Source organism: Poromitra crassiceps (assembly GCF_964638095.1).
Source record: "Poromitra crassiceps genome assembly, chromosome: 11".
NCBI classification, from domain to species: Eukaryota; Metazoa; Chordata; class Actinopteri; order Beryciformes; family Melamphaidae; genus Poromitra; species Poromitra crassiceps.
Window position 1 is genome coordinate 53,358,891 of NC_139643.1, and position 25,264 is coordinate 53,384,154.

Below are 25,264 nucleotides of genomic sequence, written 5' to 3' on the forward strand. Positions count from 1 at the left end.
ATCCTTCCAAAATGTTTGTTTTGAGAGCACATAGGCTACCTCATTGAAGCGTTTCTTTACTCCATGTAGGCTATAGAGAGTGCAGCAGGTGCAGACGGCTTCAGAGTCTGTCTGATTGTGTGTAGGCCTACGTGTGTGATCTGATTGTGTGTAGGCCTACGTGTGTGTGAGAGAGTTCACCTGCTAATAAAGGGTCACTCTGGGTGTTTCACTGCTCTAACTTATTTCATAATGTTGCTTTGTCACGTTCTGAGCCTGCCCCGCCCGCACCCACCATATTTTCATAATTTGCCAACCCAGACCACCTGCGGGGCGGGCCAGGCCGGGGGACCCGGCGGGTTCTGGGTGACCCGCGCATCACTAGTAGGTGGACCTGACAAAACCGTATAGTTACGGCTATGTTATTTGCTGGAAAATTACAATTACAATTTGGTGAGGTAATGGGGTAGGCTAGCTATTCTGCAGACTACCAGTCATTGTGCTAAGCTAACTAGCAGGAGGGGTGCATTGCTACTTTCTACTGCACGCACAGAGAAGACAAGGGCGTCTATCTTCTCACCTTACTATCGGGAATATGGCAAATAGGCGAATCTCCCAAAATGTTGGTGTGTTCCTTTCATGTGTGTTGGGTTGTTTAGGTATTAGATAGATAGATACAGTAGATAGATTAGATAGGGGTGTTGGGCAAATGTCCATTGGAGCCCTTGGGTGACCCATTGCATACCACCCCATTGGCTTGGCTGCTGTGTGTGGCTTGCCCGTTGCGCTTGCTGTTGCTGCGTAGCGATTGGCCGCCCCGGAGGGCCTCTCGCTCCGTAGGGGGCCCCCTATCCGAGTCCCTGGTGGGAGTGCAGGGCTGGGGCGCCGTCGGGCTCCGGCAGCGCTGCCTGATGGCATACATCAGTATGGTGATGAGCAGGCTGAGGCAGAGAGCCAGCAGAACCGAAACCACCACCAACTCCTTCAGGTAGCATGGGCCCCCAAGGGCACCCTGCTGAGGGCCCCGGGGGGCCAACGGGAGGGGGCCCCCACCCCCAGGCTGCACCTCTGGCTGCCCCCATGTCTCTGCCCACACACTGGAGGTCCTGCCCGCTGGCCTGGTGGGGGGCTCACCTCGCAAGGTGCGAGGCTCACCGCTGGCTAATGTTGACTCCACCTCTCGTCTGGTTTCTGTGCCCACAGAGGTAGGCAGTCCAGGCCTTGGCGATACCCGCGAGGTGGGAGGCTGAGGCCGGGTGGAGGCGGCTTGGGTTGGGCGCATGGGGCTGCTCTTCTGTTTGACCTGTGTTGTGAGATTTTCTATTTAACTCAAATCAAACTATTAGCAAAAGTTGAAATATGATTTATTGCAGAAAACATCCAGGGGAAAAAAGCCCTGCTCGAGGCTCGACTATGTCTATATGAATAGCTTACAGTAAGACAGGAAGTCATGCCTTGGAGGACTAAAGAATATTATTTTACCACACCTGGTACACGGCCAAGGTCTCCTGGTAGCCGTTTTCGGTGGCCAGGCAGAGGTAGTGGCCCAGGGTAGCCGGGGTGGCCACGAAGCGCAGGCTGCCGTCTTCCAGCTGGAGGTAGAGCTCTGAGGAGAGGCGGCTGTTGGGACGCTCCCAGAGGCGGCGGGCCAGTCGCGACGCAGCCGGACACGACAGCCAAACCACCTCATTCAGAGACACTGACACCAGCTCACCTGCAGGACACAAGGCTGACATACAGATTACAGCTCACAAAACCCTCTATACAGACTACAGCTCACAAAACCCTCTATACAGACTACAGCTCACAAAACCCTCTATACAGACTACAGCTCACAAAACCCTCTATACAGACTACAGCTCACAAAACCCTCTATACAGATTACAGCTCACAAAACCCTCTATACAGATTACAGCTCACAAAACCCTCTATACAGACTACAGCTCACAAAACTCTCTATACAGATTACAGCTCACAAAACCCTCTATACAGATTACAGCTCACAAAACCCTCTATACAGACTACATCTCACAAAACCCTCTATACAGACTACAGCTCACAAAACCCTCTATACAGACTACAGCTCACAAAACCCTCTATACAGATTACAGCTCACAAAACCCTCTATACAGATTACAGCTCACAAAACCCTCTATACAGACTACAGCTCACAAAACCCTCTATACAGACTACAGCTCACAAAACCCTCTATACAGACTACAGCTCACAAAACCCTCTATACAGATTACAGCTCACAAAACCCTCTATACAGACTACAGCTCACAAAACCCTCTACACAGATTACAGCTCACAAAACCCTCTATACAGATTACAGCTCACAAAACCCTCTATACAGACTACAGCTCACAAAACCCTCTATACAGACTACAGCTCACAAAACCCTCTTTACAGACTACAGCTCACAAAACCCTCTATACAGACTACAGCTCACAAAACCCTCTATACAGACTACAGCTCACAAAACCCTCTATACAGACTACAGCTCACAAAACCCTCTATACAGATTACAGCTCACAAAACCCTCTATACAGATTACAGCTCACAAAACCCTCTTTACAGACTACAGCTCACAAAACTCTCTATACAGACTACAGCTCACAAAACCCTCTATACAGACTACAGCTCACAAAACCCTCTATACAGACTACAGCTCACAAAACCCTCTATACAGATTACAGCTCACAAAACCCTCTTTACAGACTACAGCTCACAAAACCCTCTATACAGACTACAGCTCACAAAACCCTCTATACAGACTACAGCTCACAAAACCCTCTATACAGACTACAGCTCACAAAACCCTCTATACAGACTACAGCTCACAAAACCCTCTATACAGATTACAGCTCACAAAACCCTCTATACAGATTACAGCTCACAAAACCCTCTATACAGATTACAGCTCACAAAACCCTCTATACAGACTAGAGGTCTTCACGGGTCCAAAATCACGGACCCGGACCCTAATGGACCCGGGACATTTGTGCCCGGACCCGGAGTGGAGCCGTCTATTATTAGAAATCTGAGACCCGGCCCCGTTCAGAACCGATAAATGTCGGACCCGTGTGGACCCGTATATTATTAGAAATCTGAGACGCATGCAGATGCATGACTGAAAAGTCCCCTGGCTAACGTTAAATGCGAAGGGACACGCCGCCAACATCTTCACTGTGCGTGGCGTGCATTAGAAAGTGCGTTTCACAGTGATACATGGGGGCTGCTAGTACTGTTAACGCTAGTTAGATAGTACAGTAGTGGCAGTCTCTAATATGCTACCGCCGTTCATTCCCCCAAAAACACACACAACAGCGCTAGAAACAATCACATACATGTTGTGACTTGTGTACTCACCATGCGATCATCAAATAATAATCCAAAGTACGCGAAACTGTCATTTTCAAAGTAAATCCATAGCGAGAGGAACCAGCAAGAGTGGTTCCAAGAGGGTTACCTCTCTGCAACGAAAATCACTTCCTTGTTTGCCTGAGACGCATGTGTACCCATGCGCTCACAATACATGCGCTTTATGTAAACGAGGAAGTAATGTAATTTTCGTTGCAGATGGGAACGCTCTTTGCTACTTATTTTCTCTATGGATTTACTTGCAGTTTGTGACAACAAGCCTCACGTGCGCTGTTTTGATGCGTTTCTCTCAGATCAGCGCTGATCACGGGTCTTCTCGGATCCACTCTTATTACACATAACGATAAATAGACCCGGACCCGTGGGGACCTTAATTGACCATAAGAAATATGGACCCGGACCCGTACGGGTCTCGGAACGGGTCCCGGGTCCTAGGGTCCGAGTAGACCCGTGAAGACCTCTAATACAGACTACAGCTCACAAAACCCTCTTTACAGACTACAGCTCACAAAACCCTCTTTACAGACTACAGCTCACAAAACCCTCTATACAGACTACAGCTCACAAAACCCTCTTTACAGACTACAGCTCACAAAACCCTCTTTACAGACTACAGCTCACAAAACCTTCAAAACTATACTTGGACAGAAAGTAGTATTTGGGGTGAATATACCTTCAAAACTATAATACTTGGTCTCCGGCTCTACAGTTCCTATGGCTCTACCGAGCCATCCAATGCATGGTTAGCTCAGTTGGTAGAGAACCGGACTTACACCCTATTGGCATGCGCACATGTCTCTCCCTCTCCCCAGTTTCTCTCTCGTGTGTGTGTGTGTGTCACTGATGACATCATCAGTGATGTCACAATGATGTTACAGTGCCTATGTATGACATCACTGATGACATTATCACTGATGACATCATCACTGATAGCCTCAGAGGGCAATCAGTCTTAGGCCAATTAATCTGCCCTAATTAAAAAATCTGGCTCCGTCAGGTCACCCGCACAGGTGCTCTTTACACCCCCTGAGTTTCAGCCCATTCGCATGTAAAATGGCACAGCTGTGGCCACAGAGAAACAGACAGAGTCCACATTGATATATAGATAGATGTGGAGAGTTTCAGTGCTTTATTAGTCTGCTCTGTCATTGGTGCATCCATTTCCACTATCGCTGTGTTTTCAAAGTACGTGTTGCTACATGAAACAACAACAAGCTGCGAGCTAACAACCTAACAACAACCTAACCCTAACCCTACAACCTACACACTGAACATGACAAGACAAGTTTTAACAACCTGCGAGCTAACAACCTACACACTGAACATGACAAGACAAGTTTTAACAACCTGCGAGCTAACAACCTACACACTGAACATGACAAGACAAGTTTTACATGCGCAACATAGTCTTGAATGTTTTATGTGGTGTTTTCTTTTGCAGGGATTTAGACATTTGGTTCCACCAAAACAAGATCCTCCCTGACGCTATTTTTCAAGGACACCGTCACATTTTGCTTAGAAAACGGCAAGATAAACTATAGCATATGATGCAAAGTATTTAGAACACGTTCCTTAATTTGAGTAATCTAATGGAATATGTCACAGATTACATTTTAGGGTATGTATTCAGTAATATGTAGTGCAATACATTTGAAAAGTAACCCTCCCCAACACTGAGTGTGCATGACAGACACCTTTTTGTGCACCGTTGATACAGTGACAAATGCTATGATGTGCACATTCCAGATGAAGGTGACATGTACAAAGTGCATTATGAAGCATTATGAAGCATGGTACTGACCTGTGGGCAATCTGGCCCTGGGGCTTAGTGGAGCAGTGTTGCAGGCCTCTAAAACATTTCCTCTGTCCACATCCTGGCCTCTGTGGAGGAAGGGGGGGGGGGGGGGGGGGGGGGGTGGTAAGTACCGTCAGTATACTGAACACAGATATAAAGTTGGGAAAAGTACACACATTCTTTACTCAAAGGGATAGTTGTGTTTTTTTATGTGGGATTGTATCTGGTAGTTGTATGGTGTACTTGCCATACTTATACTTACACTAAGACAAATTCCTAATATGTAATATTGCATATTGTGGCAATAAAAGTTATTCTTTTTTCACAATTTGTTTTAATTGGTCAATTACCGTAAATTCCGCACTATAAGCCGCACCGGAGTATAAGCCGCACCTGCAAAATTGCCTGTTTGTTACATATATAAGCCGCACCGGACTATAAGCCGCGGGTGTTTTAATGGTATTTTTTTTTTTTTTTTTTTGTGTTTTAATGTTTAATTACCATATGTAAGGGTTCATGCACAGAGGGGATTGTCGGGAAAGAGATGGCTGTTTGAGGAAGCTCCCATTTATTAACATTTCAACAAAACAACATAACACAACACCACCTGTGTTTTTTTTTACAGTGCACACAGTGTCCGCGGTGTGGTGAAAAGAGGGCAAGAGAGGAAATTAAAACAGAAGTGGATTTATAGTTAGAAAGAGTGCTAAAAAAGAGAGATTTTTTTTTTTTTTTTTTTGGAAAAAATCCATAGATAAGCCGCACCGGACTATAAGCCGCAGGGGCCAAAAAAGGCCAAAAAACGGGGAAAAAGTTATAGTCCGGAATTTACGGTACATGCCGAATAACAATAAACGGTAGAAAATTATTTTTCCTTTTGTTTTTTGTTAAATCTTTGAAGTACCTTCAGATCTCATCCTATGTTTATTACTTTTCAGAATTTCAACTTTTATAATTTTCTAGTAATTATATTTTAAATACAATGGCCCATCTATAAAAAAATCACTTCCAAGGGAGAACTCAAATACAAAATTATAGCTGCTGCGCAGCAATGGGTCAAGGCTGGGCACTGACAGAGATGCTCACGTCATTTTTTGCAAGTCCAAGTCAAGTCTCAAGTCTTTTAGCTATAGTCCAAATCAAGTCTCAAGTCTTTAGTCACAAGTCCAAGTCAAGTCTCAAGTATTTTAGCTATAGTCCAAATCAAGTCTCGTCTTTAACACATTGAGTGCCAGCCATTTTTTCAATCCTGTAGGTAAGTTGTGCCAGGTTTTTTTTTTAGGATTCTGGCTCATTTTACAAGAGCCGAGGATTATTTTCTGTTAAGAATTCGTGAACACCAATCATCTAAAAATAACTAATAGAATGTGTGCTTTCTCTGTCTAAAAGAGTTAGTTTGCAGAGTTAGTAGTTATGTAGATATTAGCCGTTGAGTACAGCATGGTTTCAGAGATTTTCAGAGAGTTTGGAGATAAATGGATTTTTAGAACCACCTCACGTGCCTGTGATTATGGGTGCCCTTGTCTCCCACTCTGTGCGCTCTCTCTCTCTCTCTCTCTCTCTCTCTCTCTCTCTCCTCTCTCTCTCTCTCTCTCTCTCTCTCTCTCTCTCTCTCTCTCTCTCTCTCTCTCTCTCTCTCTCTCTCTCTCTGGTCTGAGGTCTCACTGTCTCTTGGGTTTGATAGCCCCGATGAAGCCCCGTGCGACTCTAGGCTTTATGCTGCTCACCCAGTCCATTTCTGGAACCCCCCACCGCAGCAGCGCGAAGCGTCCCCGCCTACAGTATGAGAATGAGGCTCGTTCGTTTCTGACTGTAAAATCGCCAAGCCATTTCCGCGGGAGGCGGCTGCTTTTGGTCCACGGGTCCCGTGGCTGTGGCTTTCTCTCTGTCTCTGTCTGGAGAGAACTGTCGCCACTTAGTGGTCGGTAAAATAGATTATACACATTCTCTTCCTCCGATAGTGATATAGAAGACGTAAAAGGGGTTGATTGATGTCCCACCGTCAAAAAAAAAAAATGTTTATGTAAGACGAGATAGCTCGTCTATGGCACTTAACCGTTGGATTATGTAAGACGAGATATCTCGGCTATGGCACTCAACGTGTTAAGACTTTAGTCACAAGTCCAAGTCAAGTCTCAAGTCTTTTAGCTAGAGTCCAAATCAAGTCTCATGTCTTTAGTCACAAGTCCAAGTCAAGTCTCAAGTCTCTTATGGATGAGCGTTCTACAGGACTACAGGAGAGAGATAGAGGACAGGAGATACGTCCACCCTGAGATAGAGGACAAGAGATACGTCCGCCCAGCCTGCAGGACTACAGGAGAGAGATAGAGGACAAGAGATACATCCGCCCAGCCTGCAGGACTACAGGAGAGAGATAGAGGACAAGAGATACATCCGCCCAGCCTGCAGGACTACAGGAGAGAGATAGAGGACAGTGGGGTGTTGAGGGTTTCAAGTTACTGACCAAACGCTCTATTTGAGTGATTGCTGTCAGAACATAGAGCCATTTAACACTTATTTGAACACAAAAAACATGGCTGAATGCAGCTTTAAGTACAGTAACAGTAATTATTTATAGTTCATTCTGTATGCTGCTGGGTAAATGAGAGTAAGATGACATGCTATGAGTCTCACAGGCCGTCCTGGAGGTTGGCGGCTGGCACACAGGCCTTGCCAGCGGGGTCCCAGCCACAGAAGGGGTCCCGGGCCAAAACGCACTGGGCACAGCTCCAGTAGAAAGAGCAGTTGGCTGTGGCAACCCTCACCACACCCTCCGACGTGCCCACAAACACCATGCCCTGTAGGGGGAGCAAGCCAACACCATGTCAACATCACTGCAAGGTGGCATTCATTAAAAAGATGCATTGACAACAGAGTACTGCAGGAATGAGTCCAGAAGACCTGGATATTATCATATATATCATATATATATATATGATATATATATATATATATATATATACGGTATATATATATATATATATATATATATCATATATATATAGGGTTAGGGTTACCCTAACCCTAGTGCTTGCTTTTTGTGAATGTTAAAAAAAATTGAAGGTGTGTGTGTGTGTGTGTGTGTGTGTGTGTGTGTGTGTGTGTGTGTGTGTGTGTGTGTGTGTGTGTGTTGGACAGTGGAAAACGAAAGCTCTACCATAGGTTGGCCCAGGTTGAAAATAACCAGACTTCTCTTAAAAATCTTTAGAAAATATTTTGTCTTTCATTATTTAAACCACTTCCACTGGTAATGTTGGCTTAGGTCTACAATATTTACGGGCCCAATGAAGGCAAGTCAGACTGTGATTTTAGGGTGTAGCACAAAAGTATGTCATGTGTCAAACATTTAAAATAGAGTTATTGAGAGCATACCTTGGATATGGAAATCTGCAGGTTCTTAACAGGCTGAGGTTGTTCAAAGACCTGCACCTCCTCGATGATGTGCGCCCCGTTCTCCAGCAGCACCACTTTGTGGAGGTATCCTGATTCTGAAAGCAAGAAAACAAAAAGCGTGTTTGCAATGTCGAGAGAAAAGTGACAGAATCCTGTCCAAACAGACATCGATTTAGTCAAAAGTTGTGTTCAAACAATGTGTCCAACCTAAACTCACCCCGATCCCTTTTCTTTTCGTTTGTGTAGTCTGACCCTGTCCCCCTCTCTGCTGTGTGTTGGGTAGGGGTGTCACGATACACTCAGTTCACGATATGATACGATACACGATATTGGGTTCACGATAACGATACGATACTTTAACAATATTTTTTTGCGATCGATTTGTAAGTTGAGGGGGCATCCTCCACACTAATTTGAGTAATTTTTTTTTATATGTGCATTGCTTTGCTGCTTGTTTTTTCGATTATTTTTTGTAAAGCACCTTGAATTGCCTTTGTGTATGAAAGGTGCTATATAAATAAAATTTGACTTGACTTGACTTAATTTCACCATTTTCATCCTCCGTGTCTGTAACGTCCCTCGTCTGTTCAAACAAAGCAATGAAAAGGAGAGCGAGCATGCAATCAGATGCAGATCAGTGCCACCACGTTCAGCTTCTTTTTCTTGCGATAAGAGATTTCATCTCAAGATGAAACGATACAACGATACATATTGTATCGTTGTATTGTATCGTCGATACATATTGTCACATTTTGATATCGCGATATATTGTGGGACGTTTGTGACATCCCTAGTGTTGGGTCATCAAGACAAAGTGAACTTGAGCAGTGTGGCTCGCATCGGCTATCATGCTAGATTTAATCTGTCCACAAGAGGGAGCCATAGGCTAGAGTATGGGCAACATTCACATCTTTAGCAGTAGTGTGTGTGTGTGTGTGTGTGTGTGTGTGTGTGTGTTGTAGAGATTTGTGATGTTGGGATTACTATAGCAGGCCCTTGGTACTGCTTTTACATGCTAACTCGTTAAAACGCGTGTGTGTGTGTGTGTGTGTGTGTGTGTGTGTGTGTGTGTGTGTGTGTGTGTGTGTGTGTGTGTGTGTTTGTGTGTGTGGACACTACAGGGCTTGCAGGTGACATAACATAACCTCTGGCAGCCATGTTGGAGGTCCTCAGCTGTTTGTGGTTCTAAATGGACAGCTTGGCTGGTGTGTGTGTGTGTGTGTGTGTGTGTGTGTGTGTGTGTGTGTGTGTGTGTGTGTGCGTGCGTGCGCGTGCGTGCATGTGCATGTGTGTCTCAACACAATTCAACAGACTGTGTTTTTGCCTGAGAGCATGTGAGCAGAATCTTTTTGAAACGGTGCAGACACACTTCTCTCTCTTTTACAACAACAATCTGAGCCTGTGTCTCTAACCCTAACCTGCTTATGTAGGGTTAGGGTTAACCTGCTCAGACTCTTCTCCTGAAGCCTCTGTAGGCTTATGTAGGGTTAGGGTTAACCTGCTCAGACTCTTCTGCTGAAGCCTCTGTATGCTTATGTAGGGTTAGGGTTAACCTGCTCAGACTCTTCTCCTGAAGCCTCTGTAGGCTTATGTAGGGTTAGGGTTAACCTGCTCAGACTCTTCTCCTGAAGCCTCTGTAGGCTTATGTAGGGTTAGGGTTAACCTGCTCAGACTCTTCTCCTGAAGCCTGCTTATGTAGGGTTAGGGTTAACCTGCTCAGACTCTTCTCCTGAAGCCTCTGTAGGCTTATGTAGGGTTAGGGTTAACCATAGGTCCTATGTTCTCCTGAAGCCTCTGTAGGCTTATGTAGGGTTAGGGTTAACCTGCTCAGACTCTTCTCCTGAAGTCTCTGTAGGCCTACAGAGTAGCCTACTGTCTATATTGTCAGTTGGACTCTGTGATCATGATAGTCTACTTCCACAGTTGTTGTTATTACTTTATTGTCATTATTAACACTGTTCTTCTCCATTTCATTGTTTCTTGCTTGTGTTTTAGGTTTGTCCCATTGAGATCAAAGATCTCTTTTACAAAGGAGATCTGGCCAAGAACAGCAGCAACACAAAGTGTCAACATAAATCAGATAAACACATACATTTGAATGCCATTAAAATGATCAGATAAAACATTTGCACACAGACAGTCTGTTTTCAATAGATTTCACCATAGCTTTAAAAGCGTTCAGCGTTACTAAGCTGTGAAGTTTCAGATCAGACTGTAGATTGTTCGATGCAGTGGGTGCAGAAAAGCTCAAAGTGTTCTTCTCTAGTTCAGTTCAGGCTTTGGGAACAGAAAATCGCAGTGTCATGAGAACAGAGATTGTAATTCCCACATTTCATGCTTAAAAGAGACGACAAGTAGGTAGGAATTTTGCCTATGGCTTTGTAAGTTAAAACATACCAATGACTAAGGCGGTGTGTACATTTAAATATAATAAAATGGTAAATGGACTGCATTTATATAGCGCTATTATCTAAAGTGTGGAAACACACGCTTAACCCAAGTTTGGCTATGTTAAGCAGTTAATTTCGAATATCTATTACTATGGTAATGACGGAGCAGGGGTAATCTGCTGTGTATGGGGCTGTTCACACATAACGTTTGCATTTTTGCATAGAGAAAGCGCTACCTGCAGCACTTTTTGTGAGGAGAGGGACCATTAGGTGACGTTAGCTACAGCTGTCCTACCTCAGATCTCTGGTGGTTGGATGGCTGCGTAACCACTAGCCAGCCACAGTGCTGCTCGCCTGCTATAGGCTAGCGCGATGCAAACTGTGGAATGGAATTTCTGGAACGGAGGCCTCATGTTACTTGGGCTCATTGTTCAGCGCGAGCCATGTAAATTGGATCGGCACTCACGGCATGTGGATTGGCAAAATCTGATCCGTGAATTACGTCAGTATCGGCACTCGATACCGATATTGGATCGGATGGGTACCATCCCTACCTGTGAGCAGGAACAGCACGGTGTAGTCTCTGTTGTTAGCGGCTCGGATGCGCTGAGCGGTCAGACGGCTGTAAGACTGGTCTGGAGACACCAGCGTTAGGCTTCTGCCCACCGTCCGCACGTTGTCGTCTGCCAAGAAGCTCTCTTTCACAAAGCGGAGAGCGTTGTCCGAGGCATTGTGGAGGCCACACTGGACAGAGATGGGAAAATTACACACATTCTTTACTTCAAGTGATACTCTCAAAGATTTCCATTTCATTCTCTCTGGTGACACCTACGGTGATCAGCGGTAATTGCAGGTGAGATCCAAATGGTGTTGCATAATATGACATTAGTCAGTTTGTTCGACCATAGTAACCACCCGCAATGCTGGCAGAGACCAGAATTCTTAGGGCCCGAGTGGTGCGAAGGCCCTATTGTTTTTATACGGATTATTATTATTATTACTATTACTATTATTATTATTATTCTACCCAAACACATTTTTGAGGGCCTTAACGTGCTCGGAAAGTTGCGAAACTTTGCACATGCCTCAGAAGCTGTGAAAATTTAACGTAGGACCTTCTTGCTGTGCAAGGTGAGAATGCTACCACTGTGGCCCCCCTTTTTTAAGGTTTAGGTTTAGGCAACTAAAACAATTTGGTTGAAGATAGCGTAAGGTTTTGGTCATGTGTCAATAAGAATAAATAAAAACGTCAAACTAGTCGTGTCTCCTACATGTAATAATACACATCTGTCAGTCTTCATGCCAGTTGGAGGAAGTCATTAGCATTTTCAGACATCATGCTCATTTCAGAAACAGACCAACTCAGAGGTCCACTCTCCAACCTATAATTATATTATAATATATAATATAATATATATATAGCACTATAATCACTCTCATTTAGACATGCAGAAATATCTGCCTGACTGCCCGTCCCTGAATTGCAATTTTGATTCCCCCATGCAAAAGGTTTCATTTCAGGTACAATCTCCTGCTGTGAAACCAGTTGGTAATGGGGCATGCAACCAAACCCAACACTGCGCTCTTCCTCAGCTGGACTCCCACCTCCCGCCTCAGTACCATGGGTGCATGCTAGGGCCTTCAGCTGCACCGCACCCAGACTCTGGAACTCCCTGCCCCCACACATCTGACAGTCTGACACCATAATCACAATCATCTCACACCTCAAAACCCACCTGTTCAAACTGGCCTACTCACTTTAATCATAATATATACAGCACTCAATCTATGTTGTATGCCTGCCTTGTATCTCCTGTCTTTTATCTACGCTCGTCTTATTTGATCTATGCTGGTGTTTGCCATGCTTGTTGTTTTTATCTGAGGATGATATTTTAGGATGTTATGTCTCTCGTATGCACTGTACGGCAAACAAAATGTATTATTATTATTATTATTATTATTTATTATTATTGTTGCGAAGGCTTAATTACAGGCTGGCTTCTCTTATTTATAATCGCAAAGTGTGCACCTGTCAGAATGCACTTCTGAGTTCCCCCAAGACTTGATGGAAATAATAATTCTTGACACAGTGGATCAATTTACTGCTCTTTATTGCAGTATGAATTTGTTTGTTTGTGGTACGTGTATGTGTTTGTGTGGTTATTTCTCTGGACCCCCGAACAGACAAAACGGCAAGACTGCACCATGCCCCGATCACACTTCTATCATGCATCCTCCGATTGGCTATCACGAAACTGGCAATCAACTGTTCCGCTGAGTCCGCGGCAGTGCCCCCAAGTGGTTGAGGCCCCAAACTACATCCACCATAATCTTCATAACAATTATTATTATTATTAACTTTGCCTCGCTTTTCGAAGGACCCAAATGAGCAAAAGAAGCCCACATTTTCAAATGAGTTCGGGCAGACCATTTACCTCTCCTGGATTGGCCACCTTCTCTTGAACCCGAGTGCTCCAGCGTAACGTGTCCCGGTTCAGGACCTTGTAGTTTCCGGAGAAAACGGATTTGATGTTGCTCAGGTGGAACGAACAAACGGCTGAACGGCCGGAGTTCACCGACCTGGTGGAAAACAAACAACAAAGATATTAAAGGCCATAGAGCCCTGGTCCAGGTTAGGCGTCCAGGTTAGGCGTATGAACAAAGAGATTTCATCTGCCATTCTTTTTTCCATAGACATTTAGTAAAATGCTTAAAAAAATGTACTTGGTCAAACCAAGTGATTCAGCTATATTTACAATCAGGAGAGACCATAGAACATTTCACTAAGACCAAAACTTAAAAACAAAATATTTATTTTTTTATCCGCATTTTTTTTAAAGTTTTGGTCCAAGTGAAATGTTCTATAGTCTCTCCTAATTCTAAATATAACATAAAGTCAACATCATGTTTAGAATGAATATTTTCGTTATGCATCTTAAATTATTTAAATTAATGTTTAAATGCACAAAATAGACTAATCATTTTAAAAAGTGTCCTCTCACTTTCACAAGCCTATTTTAGCTGCACTGTGAAGGCAGTAACTCTATTGTCTGTCTGTAACTCAAGTGAGCTCCTATCACCTAGCTACCTAACTAGATACTCGATTAATTAGGTATCTAATTTTAATATAGGTGACTTAAAAATAACTCGTTTCATACATCCTCATGATTGAAGGTAGCATTGCACGCGACAGGTCGCACTGGTGCTGTTTCCATTGAATAGACAGATTTTTTCTGACCAAGCTTGATCAAATTGAATCCCACCCAAAGCATTTGGCAATAAATTAGTATAAAATGGCATGGCTGATGGCTGTTTTCTCTAACGTTAGTTATATTAGCAACCTAACTAGCGGCTGCTGTCCAGAACACCGTCAGGTAAGATGCTTCCTACTAATGTTCAAAAGTGACTTTCCTGACACTGTACAAACATCTGACTGCACTAAAGGTTGACGTTATTGACTATTCTAGAATAAAAACGAAAAAAATGTGACAGATGTTTGTTATTTAGCCAATGTTTCACTTTTTTCTGATGCGGTCTGCTTTGTGGGCGTCGCCATTTGGGGCTCGCTCGGGCTCGCTTCGTTCTTCTTCATTGATTGGAAGGGTCGCAAGGTATATCATGGGATATCCTAACAAAACAAAGGTACCATGGTATGGTTCCTCGAAAATTGGCCAAAAACAGGTACCTAGAAAGGTTGCAAATTCAGTAAACTTATGTATCAAACTAGTTTCAGACAGTCTAATTACAACTTCCTACCTAGAAATGCCACCGATATAGCTTGTTCACTTGAGAATCAGACACAACCTACAACTATCAATAGATAGTCATAAACGACTTTAGTGCCCTTTTAAGGTACTGACCACTGAGAGGTGAAGATGCCATAAAAGAGGGTGTCATGGGCAGGGGCTCCCTCTGGTGGTGGGAGGGTGACAATGTCCTGGAGGACGTTATATGGCAGCTCATTGTCAGCCTGGCACAACAGCTGAGCTTTGGCAAACGTGGTCCACCGCCGCTGCAGCGTCCGCTGGCCTCCAACATCACTCTGAGAAAATAAGACAAACAAGCCAAGTCAACAACACAACACTTCAAATGGCCAGTAGGGCTTGGTTAAAAAAAGATGATATATCGATATTGAATCGATATTCATTTGAAGGAACTGATATTGATTCATGAATCCCAATATTGATCTTTTATGTGCAACAATAACTGTAGAGCAAGGAATGCTGGAGGAAGTAAAGAAGAGGAAGCTGAGAAAACATGACCACTGGAAAAGACGAGGCGACAGCCTAGTGCTGGCAACACTAGAGGGAGAGGTGTGCGCGAAAGGACGACGGGGGAGAAGGAAGACAGAAGACAACATCAGAGACTGGAGAGGAGATCTGGAATCTGCAAGAAAGGCTGCCATCGAAAGGAATGCCCACGGCCCATCACAGGGCTAAGGCAAACTGAGCTGAGCTGATGTGCAACAATCTCTGACACTGGGGACAACTGTCGCCAAAAGACTCATTCTGAAGGAATGGAAGTCGTCCTCTTCACCTTCTTTTCAGATGTGGCTGATGGACATGATCTCTGTTGTGCAGATGGAGAGACTCAGGTCCCTGAGAACCAACTCGCTTGGAAGGTTCTCGGCTATCTGGGACCCTCGACTTCAACGAGGTTAAGAATGACCAGTGACTGAGGTTAGGGGAGACGGATGGCTCGCCCAGCTGGTATCTCATGGACCATCTTGCGTGGGATCTCATGCATATTGTCTTTTACAAACACATAAGCACCTCATGCGGCCGATAGCACCACATTGCAATAGGTTGAGGTGATGTCTCATCATAGACGCTGGGTTAGCTGGCTCAGCCTGGCTGGGGGCGTGGTCAGGGTGGGGTAAATCTCCTGTTCTATCCATTCAGCAAAGTTAGAATTTAGCTGCTAGCCCAGCCCAGGCAGACACGATCAGGGATTTAACCCCCGCAGTAAACGCACATCTGAACAGACGTCTTGTGTTCTGCTCTAGAATCCCCAAACCTGTAGTGTAGAGCCGCAGCACCTTCCTTTGGTCAGTCAGCCCATTGAGATATATGGGCGGTTTTACCCCACTCGCACGCCAGCCGTATAACATTTTGTGGGCGTTCCCACACATGCCAACTGTCTCTATGTCAAATGTTGATTTATGTCCCCCCCCTTTTCTTTCTTTTCCTATGTCTGAGCCTGTTTGTCTTGTTCGTATATTGTTCTATAAAAATTGAAAATAAAAAATATATATATTGATCTTTAAATATAATGCCTTTTCCTGTGGATGCTTAAAGTTTTAACCCTGTTAGACTTGCATGGTTTGGTTCTTAGCGCAAAGAGATCTTGTAAACATTAATATTTTTAATAATGCACCAGGTTAGAGGGTTCATTGTACAATTTAAAGCAATAGATCTTTGATAATCTCTTTCATATCCAAGCAAAATTGGTATTATAACTGAAATATCGATATCGAATCGGAAATTGAATTGGGACCTTGTGGACCTCGGAATTGTATCGAATCAGGAAATCAGTGGCAATACCCAGCCCTAATTGCCAGTTTCACGTAGCCCATACAGGCATTTTGCTAGCCAAAGGCTGATCAAAACCTATAGCTCATACAGTAATTTTGCTAGGCCAGGGCTGATCAAGAGAGATACCGCTGTATAAAACAAAAACATATAAAACCTATAAAGTTATACATTCACTCTTACCGTGCAGATCTGAGCAATGCGAGACACAATAAATTTGTCAATGAAGTCATATTCTCTGCCCACTTCGCTGAAGAAGAAATAGATTTTCTCGTCATTGGGGATGAAACTGGAGCTGATGAAAGTCGGATCTAAAGAAGAAAGATGTGTCAAAGATTTGATTTGATGAGAATACGACCAAATGATTTTGAAATAATGCAACAGTATAATTAAAGCTGTAATATGCAACTTCCAATTACAATGACAAGAAATAGAGTACCGCAGGAATGAGTCCTAAGCCCTGGATGTTAGCACTTCCGGTTCCCTCATCTCAAAGTCAATGGGATTTTTGTTTGGGGATTTTAGTTTAAATGTTCAGCAAAATAATTTTCAGAAATCGAGACTACTTTTATGATTTTTGAAGTGTAAATGTGATTTTTTTAAATTGCTGTTACAGTAATGGGGGGTAAAGTCCTTATTTGTGGGGGGCTTTCGGGTCTGGTTGAAGAGGCGGATGGCAGTTGGGTATCAGGATCATGATGTGTTCAAATGTAATCTTTTAAAAACTAGTTTTTGGCAAGAAACTTGAATAAAGTTGTTTGAACGGGAAATGTGTTGTTTACACAGCAATATAAAATAGATATTAGAGATTGTAGTACTCATACCAGTAGTCAGTATCGAGAAGTAGGCTACCGTGATAATAATAATAATTGATGGGATTTATATAGCGCCTTTCTAGACACTGAAAGCGCTTCACATATCAGGGGAGGGAGGGGGAGGGAACTCAACTCATCCACCAGCGATGTGTAGCAGCACCCACCTGGGTGATGCACGGCAGCCAGTTTGTGCCAGAACGCTCGCCACACATCAGCACACAAGTGCTCTAGAAACAGCTTTGTTTATTCAGAGGAACAAGTCATGGTGACATTACACGTCAATTGTATTGATTCCTGTTGTTGGATGTGTCTCTGTCCTGTAGGAAGGATGTGAGGGTAAAGTACCTGGCAGGTCCCTCTGGGCCTCCATGTTGACTTATTTTTTATCTTTTTGTTGCCTTTTCTAATGTGGTGATTGTAACTATGAGCACTTGGCACTTTTATGTCTGTTTATTGTCTGTCTACTGTCTTATGTCTTTTAAAATGTGTGACTCTCCCTGCAACCAAATCAACCTACGGGTACAAATAAAGTAAGCTTGACCTTTTTCCATCGATAAAACAATAAAAATAATATATATATTTTTCCGACGTGTGGGGGCCATCTTGTTTCAATAGTTAGTCGGTTACGTTACTTCCGGTAATGTGTGTGTGGTTGTGGGGGAAAACGGGAGGATTTCCCCCACGCTGACCCTATGACGTCGACACAGCACCAGTGGCTCCTGCATTACATTACTGGCTTTCCTTGGTAAGCTAAGCAGGATACTCCTTGGATGGGAGACTGGTGCTGGAAGTGGTGTTGGAGGACCATATATGAGGAACCAAGATTGTCTCTATTTCAGTTAATGCAAAATAAGAAACCGGAACTATTTTGGTCAGGAGATGATGCGAAGTTGGAATGGTTGTTCAGAGATGAAGTCTTCAGTTTGGCCAGGTTTATTGGGAAGGCTTGGAAACTCAGAATGGAGAAGCTGTTCATCTGAATATATAACTCTGTCTTGTTTATGTTTGAGCGTTTTGTAGCTTGTTTGTTGATTTGTTTGTATTGTTGAACTTGAATGATTTTGTCTTGTAAGCCCAGACGGGCTGGGCACCTTGAATATGGTGCATGACACAGAAATAAAAATCTATCTATCTATCTATCTACCAGTAGGAGGTGCTCTTCCCCTCTGGTCCCAATGGTCTGATGAATAATCTGATCTGATGAATAATCTCTGTGAGTGAGCACCATCCTTCGGATGAGACGTTAAACCGAGGTCCTGACTCTCTGTGGTCATTAAAGATCCTATCGGTGTACCCCCGGTGTACCCCCGGTGCCCTGAGGGGTGTAACCCCGGTGCCCTGGGTGCCGTGAGGGGTGTAACCTCGGTGCCCTGGCTAAATTCCCACACAGGCCTTCCTTCAATCATGGCCACCTAATCATCCCTCATGACTTAATTGGCACATTCAGTCCTCAACTCTCCACCGTGATGCTGATGTGTGGTGAGCGTTCTGGTGCAAACTGGCTGCCGTGCATCGTGGGTGCTGCTACACATCGGTGGTGGATGAGTTGAGTTCCCTCCCCCTCCCTCCCCTGATATGTGAAGCGCTTTGAGTGTCTAGAAAGGCACTATATAAATCCAATCAATGAATGAATGAATGACATTGCCTGAATGTATACTTGAAGAACTCGCCCAGCCACGCCCCTTGTGATCATTTTAACACATTCAGTGCCAGCGACGCCATATGGCGTCATTAGAAATTTACCGTACAGTGCCAGCGACGCCAAATGGCGTCATAACTCGATTTTTTTTTTTTGACGGGGGGGTGTCGATCTATGCCTCTTACATCGCCTCTTACAATATTCAGAGGTATTGAATGTGTCTAACCTATTTTACAGAACCCTTAGGTGGCGACAGCGCTCTCCAGATGAGAGAACGTGGAGTGAAACACACAGAAGAAGTCATTGGGGGGAAGGAAATCGCATCGCATCCGTCCGTATGCAGCGGCTTCATTGAAGCAACGTTTAGCTGTGCCCCTGCAGCAGCCAATCTGCTATCACAATTGAGCACCTCGATGTCCGCTGCAACAGCCTCCGTGTCCGCTGCAACACATGATCAGCCGTGGATTTGTTATTATTCTCAACTCGAAGCATGGGAGCTGGTACACGCGGCTGTAAAAAAGCAGGATCTAGCAGACTTTTTCAGTGCTGAGCACAGGCAGAGAAAACGAGAAAACAGCAGAGCAGAGAGACACTCCCACAACGGGGGGGGGGGGGGGGGGAGGAGGAGGGGGGGAGGTGGGCACGCAGAGCCAAGTACACAACACAGACCCAGACAGCAGGACAGGGTTGGCAAACGCAAGCCAGAATATCCGATGCCCACCAGCAGCAAAAGATCAGCAAGAAGCTGCAACCAGCAGCGCATGCAGGCGCCAGCGCTGCTGGTTTCAGCTAAAAATATTATTCTTCCAAACAAAATTCCCTTGCCTTCACTGTTTTATTGAAGGAAATTATTTTTGAGGTGTGACTACATCAGAAAATTAGCTTCAGAGTCAGTGATGTGCTTGAAATGTTTAATTTCACAAAAGGCTCATTATCTCAGCTCGTAGAAAAAAAGCTCTTTTTTTCGTTCAATCAAGCTATCTTCTCCGGCTCATAACTAAAGAACGGAAAATGGGATCAATAAACTTTTTTTTGCAGGTGATAGAAGAGAGTCTCATCGTTATTTGTGCGTGTTCAGTGTTTACATAGTAATTATTAAAGAAATTATATGACTGTTTTAAAATGCATTGCGGCCTATGTGGCACAGCAAGCAACCTTTTGCCCAAGGGCCGTGGCACTGAAAGTGTTAATGCTCACGCTATTATTAGGAGCGATATTATCCCCGATTTTCTTGGACCGTGTCAACAGATTTTCATGCAGATGGAACATCTGTCTTGAGAGATGAGTTGAGACATGATGCTCACCCTCAAGCCACCCTAAGGTGTCATCCAGCTTCAGGTCAACATGGGAGCCCTCACTGAGGTGACGCGAAATCACCGGCCGGTTCCCCCGGTAGTCTGCTACTGTCCCCGTATACAGCTCTCCATCTGAAAACACACATACACACACACATGTAGTCTCCTACTGTCCCTGTATACAACTCTGCATCTGAAAACACACACACACACACACATGTAGTCTACTACTGTCCCTGTATACAACTCTGCATCTGAAAACACACACACACACACACACACACACACACACACATGTAGTCTGCTACTGTCCCCGTATACAGCTCTGCATCTGAAAACACACACACACACACACACACACACATGTAGTCTGCTACTGTCCCCGTATACAGCTCTGCATCTGAAAACACACACACACACACACACACACACACACACACACACACACATGTAGTCTGCTACTGTCCCCGTATACAGCTCTGCATCTGAAAACACACGCACGCACGTGCGCACACACACACACACACACACACACACGTGGTGTGATTGGTTGTGGTTTGAGTGGCTGTGGTGTGATTGGCTGTGGTTTGAGTGCTGTGGTTTGATTGGATGTGCTGTGATTGGCTAGGCCTGGCCTTACCCACAGTGATGGCGGTGTTGCGTTGGTAAGGGTCATACGGGCAGCGACCTCTTCCTTCCTCTGGCTTCAGGCTCGTCATCATCAACGTCTCTGAGTTCTGGAGGGACAAGAGAAGAACCAAACTGATGTCCAACTGAAGACTGAAAGACAAACCTCAGCTCGGCATACCAGGACTGTGGAAAGTTTTGTGAATGAGGCCATTTGAAATGCAGAATTCTATCTCAAAAGGTATCAACTGCTGCAGTATTCAACTTGTATTTAGAGTAGATATATTGGGAGGCTTCTACTGAAGCAGTGGAGCTGTTGGACCTCTGACTGATAATACAGCTCAACAGTCATGTGACATCGTGATAATACAGCTCAACAGTCATGTGACATCTCAACAGTCATGTGACATCGTGATGTAGCTATCAATATTCCTCCAAATGTACATGTGATGCAGTGAAATATGAATAGTTAGAAGGCTTTTATTCTGAAATGCTACATCAGATTGTTATGAAATTTTCTGGGTGACCCCCCGGGGTGGAGTACTATGAGTCTGAAGTGGAATGGTTCAATAATAACAGGTAGTTTTCTATCAATATTCCTCCAAATGTACATGTGATGCAGTGAAATATGAATAGTTAGAAGGCTTTTATTCTGAAATGCTACATCAGATTGTTATGAAATTTTCTGGGTGACCCCCCGGGGTGGAGTACTATGAGTCTGAAGTGGAATGGTTCAATAATAACAGGTAGTTTTCTATCAATATTCCTCCAAATGTACATGTGATGCAGTGAAATATGAATAGTTAGAAGGCTTTTATTCTGAAATGCTACATCAGATTGTTATGAAATTTTCTGGGTGACCCCCCGGGGTGGAGTACTATGAGTCTGAAGTGGAATGGTTCAATAATAACAGGTAGTTTTCTATCAATATTCCTCCAAATGTACATGTGATGCAGTGAAATATGAATAGTTAGAAGGCTTTTATTCTGAAATGCTACTTCAGTTTGCTCTGAAAGTTTCTGGGTGAACCCCCGGGGTGAGGTACTATGAGTCTGAAGTGGAATTCTCCAATAATAACAGGTAGTTTTCTATCAATATTCCTCCAAATGTACATGTAATGCAGTGAAAAATCAATATTTAGAAGGCTTTTATTGTGAAATGCTACATCAGATTGTTATGAAATTGTCTGGATGACACCCTGGGGTTGAGTACTATCAGTCTGAAGTATAATTATTTTTTAATAACAGGCAGTTTCCTTGAACTATCCATTTGAATGTTCAGAAAACAGTGAAAAGTAGGCTTTTACTTTGAAATTGTACATCAACTCTCATAGCGTGCAATTGTAATTATAATATGTAAAAATTAGAACATTTAATTAGTATAGATTTGTTCTGGGAGTGCGCTTTTATTTTGAAATCAGTTTGCGCATGCTTTTACCGTAATGCCTAGTATATACACGCACCACAAAACAAGTGTGGGCTAGAGTGTGGGCTAGAATGACTGAGCTTTCCGAGGTGTGGGCTGGCTTGACTGCAGTTCCTCATGACTTCTTCTCTCTTTTCTCCTGGCCTTTGTCTAATCGGGAGGGCACTGTCGCCACCTAAGGGTTCTGTAAAATAGGTTAGACACATTCAATAGCTCCCATATTGTAAGAGGCGATGTAAGAGGCTTAGATCGACACCCCCCCGTCAAAATATGAATTTGGAGTTATTGACGCCATTTGGCGTCGCTGGCAGTCTACGGTAAATTTCTCTTGACGCCATATGGCGTCGCTGGCACTCAATGTGTTAATTAAGATGCTGGCTACAGATGTGATATGCTAACATTAGCTAGCTTGGTTAGCTAACGTTAGCGAAACCAAAACTGCTTCAGTGATGTTGAAACAGGGGCTTTGGCTAATGCGTTTGTATCTGAAGTGAAGAAAGTCTTACGATGTTTAAATGCGTTTGTATTTGAAGTGAAGAAGCTCTTACGATGTAGGCGCAGCGTGGGCTGAAGGCAAACGTTCCACAGGCGTAGATGTGGGTGGCATTCAGGAACTGCAGAACACGGATGAAATTAGGACAGTCCGTCTAGAAAGAGAGGCAGAAAACCAAATTTAAATGACATACTGTAGGCTAGCTATTTCAACGAAACGGCAAATACACTCCGATATAGCCTAAAAAGTAGTGTCTAACGAGTGCAAAATTGTTGGATCCAGAACAGATGTTTAAAGGGACAGCTCACCATAAAATACAAAATACACATTTTTCCACAATCCTGTAGTGCTATTTATCCATCTAGATCATTTTGTGTTAGTTGCCTGAGTTTTAGAGATAGCCTATCGGCCACAGAGATTTGTGTCTTCTCTCCAATGCAATGGAACTGGATGGTACTCAGCTTGAGGTGCTCAAAGCGCCAAAAATACATTTGAAAATCTCAACAACAATGTCTCTTTCCAGAAATCCTGACCCGATTACTCAAGATACCGTAATCAAAATACCAGTTTCATGGAGGAACTATTTTCTTTTGCTCCAACTAAACCTGCTAGCTGCTAGCTACTGTAGGTAGTTCCTACATGAAACTTCAGCTAGCAGCAGCTAGAAAAACATCATTTCACTTTCTGGTGCAGCATGAGGTCACCATGAAAGATTTCCAGGAAGTAAAATAATGGGTTGATTTGGGGTTAATTTAGGCATCTAGCTGATACACGTGGTTATGAAAGGAAATGTAAATGGTAGCTTGATGTAACTTACTGATAGCATTCTCTTTTTTGATACCCTGATTTGAAGGGGGTGGGGGGTGGCTTTTTGTGTTAATCAAATTGTAGAGTTGCACAAATTATGAGTTGATGAACACTTACCGCTTTCTTGCCTTTCATGGAACATTGTTCTAGGTCTTTCTCTGAAGGGGACCAGTCCAGCTGAGAGGAGAGGAGATGAGGAGAGAGAAAGGGAGAGGAAGGGGAGGAGAGAGGAGGATAGGAGTGGAGGAGAGAGGGGAGGAGGAGGGTTCATGTCAGACCAGGGAGACACTGGCAAATACAACCATCATGTCATGTCTTCATAGAGTTGTTCCCATACCGATAGTGGTATTGGAAATGCCTCCGATACTGGGTAAAATGCTGGATTTGGTATCAGAGAATATATACATCCAAATCCAAAGAAAACACATCTTATCGACTAGGGCTGGCACGGATCAGAAAACCCACGGATCGGATCGCGTGACGGATTTTGAGCCACGGATCACAGATTTTTCGGATCAGCAAAAATATATATTAGATTTTTTCTCTCAAAATTAGAATTTCAATTTGATTTTTTTAATACTATTATACTTCTCTAACCATTTGTTGCCCTGCACAGCTCAAAAAATATTTTTTTCTCATAAGTGACACAATGTATGCTTTTACTCTGAAGGCAGAACAACCCAACTTCCTGTTTTAGGTGGCACTGCTATGCCTAACTTCGTGGCTGTTGCTTGCTAACAACCTGCAGTCACTTGACACGGGTACAGACCAGACCAGGTGAGTCTGGAAATATAACGTTGATGCTACGTTAAGCTACTCAGTGGCCCCACGTGTTGTTTTGTTGTTATGTGTCCTAAGGCAACATTTCACCGTCCCGTGATAATGTGTTCGTGAAAAGTGTGTGCGCGCGCGTGTGTGTGTGTGTGTGTGTTGTGGCTCTCGTTATATTGTGCAGCCCGCAACACGCTGATCGCATTCCTGTGCTTTTTCAGAGGTGTTGAAATAAGTTTGTTGTCACGCTGTCTTTAGTAGCCACTAGCCACAGCCTTCAGAGATACTTTACAGCGGCGACAAGGGATGAGGAAGCTCACTTGTGCTTGCCATGATTATGCCTGTCTGTGTCTGGCTGCGCTGCAGGCGTTCTCATACACTAATGTTAAACGTTAAATGAAACGAAGGGGGGGGGGGGTCCGCGGACCATTGACGTTCTGAACCGTGTTCCGAACCGTGGGGGCTGATCCGTACGGGTCACGGATTATCCGTAATCCGTGCCAGCCCTATTATCGACATTCCATAGACATTTTGAAAAATCCTATAACGAGTTTTAAGGCAGGATCTTTCGAAACGTCTAAGGAGAAAATGAATGGGGAATTATCTTCCGGGGTTGGAGACGGGATGAATGGATCGGTTGGAGGGATGCCATGTTGGAAATAAGTGTCCGCACTTTTACACGTACATCCCTTGGATTTTGCTGTCTTTTATATCCAAATAAAATCAATCAATCAATCAAACTTAGGAATTTAACTTGTAATTAGTAATAACAAAATAACTGTTGAATCTTTTCACATCTTTTCATGTCATGTCTTTATTTTTTGCACCAAAACGATACCCATCCCTAGTCATTTTATATACTTGGTGACTTCACATCTATTTCATATTTGGCTAGGTGGTTAATAACACATGTATCTGTG

At 43.8% G+C, this 25,264-nt stretch overlaps 1 protein-coding gene across 1 annotated transcript in view; it reads right to left on the minus strand.

Moving 5' to 3' along the window:
• Window positions 1-667: 667 nt before the first annotated feature.
• Window positions 668-25,264, minus strand: part of sema4ab (sema domain, immunoglobulin domain (Ig), transmembrane domain (TM) and short cytoplasmic domain, (semaphorin) 4Ab) — a gene marked incomplete at both ends in the record, with an annotated part of 31,112 nt that continues 6,515 nt past the window's right edge. Inside the window, 13 exons of the mRNA XM_083646099.1 lie at window positions 668-1,282; window positions 1,467-1,708; window positions 5,165-5,244; window positions 7,793-7,956; window positions 8,531-8,646; window positions 11,496-11,685; window positions 13,377-13,521; window positions 14,802-14,983; window positions 16,656-16,783; window positions 20,231-20,353; window positions 20,862-20,958; window positions 22,822-22,920; window positions 23,691-23,750. Coding sequence (XP_083502225.1) covers window positions 668-1,282; window positions 1,467-1,708; window positions 5,165-5,244; window positions 7,793-7,956; window positions 8,531-8,646; window positions 11,496-11,685; window positions 13,377-13,521; window positions 14,802-14,983; window positions 16,656-16,783; window positions 20,231-20,353; window positions 20,862-20,958; window positions 22,822-22,920; window positions 23,691-23,750 — 2,241 coding nt within the window. The remainder of the gene's footprint in view (window positions 1,283-1,466; window positions 1,709-5,164; window positions 5,245-7,792; window positions 7,957-8,530; window positions 8,647-11,495; window positions 11,686-13,376; window positions 13,522-14,801; window positions 14,984-16,655; window positions 16,784-20,230; window positions 20,354-20,861; window positions 20,959-22,821; window positions 22,921-23,690; window positions 23,751-25,264) is intronic.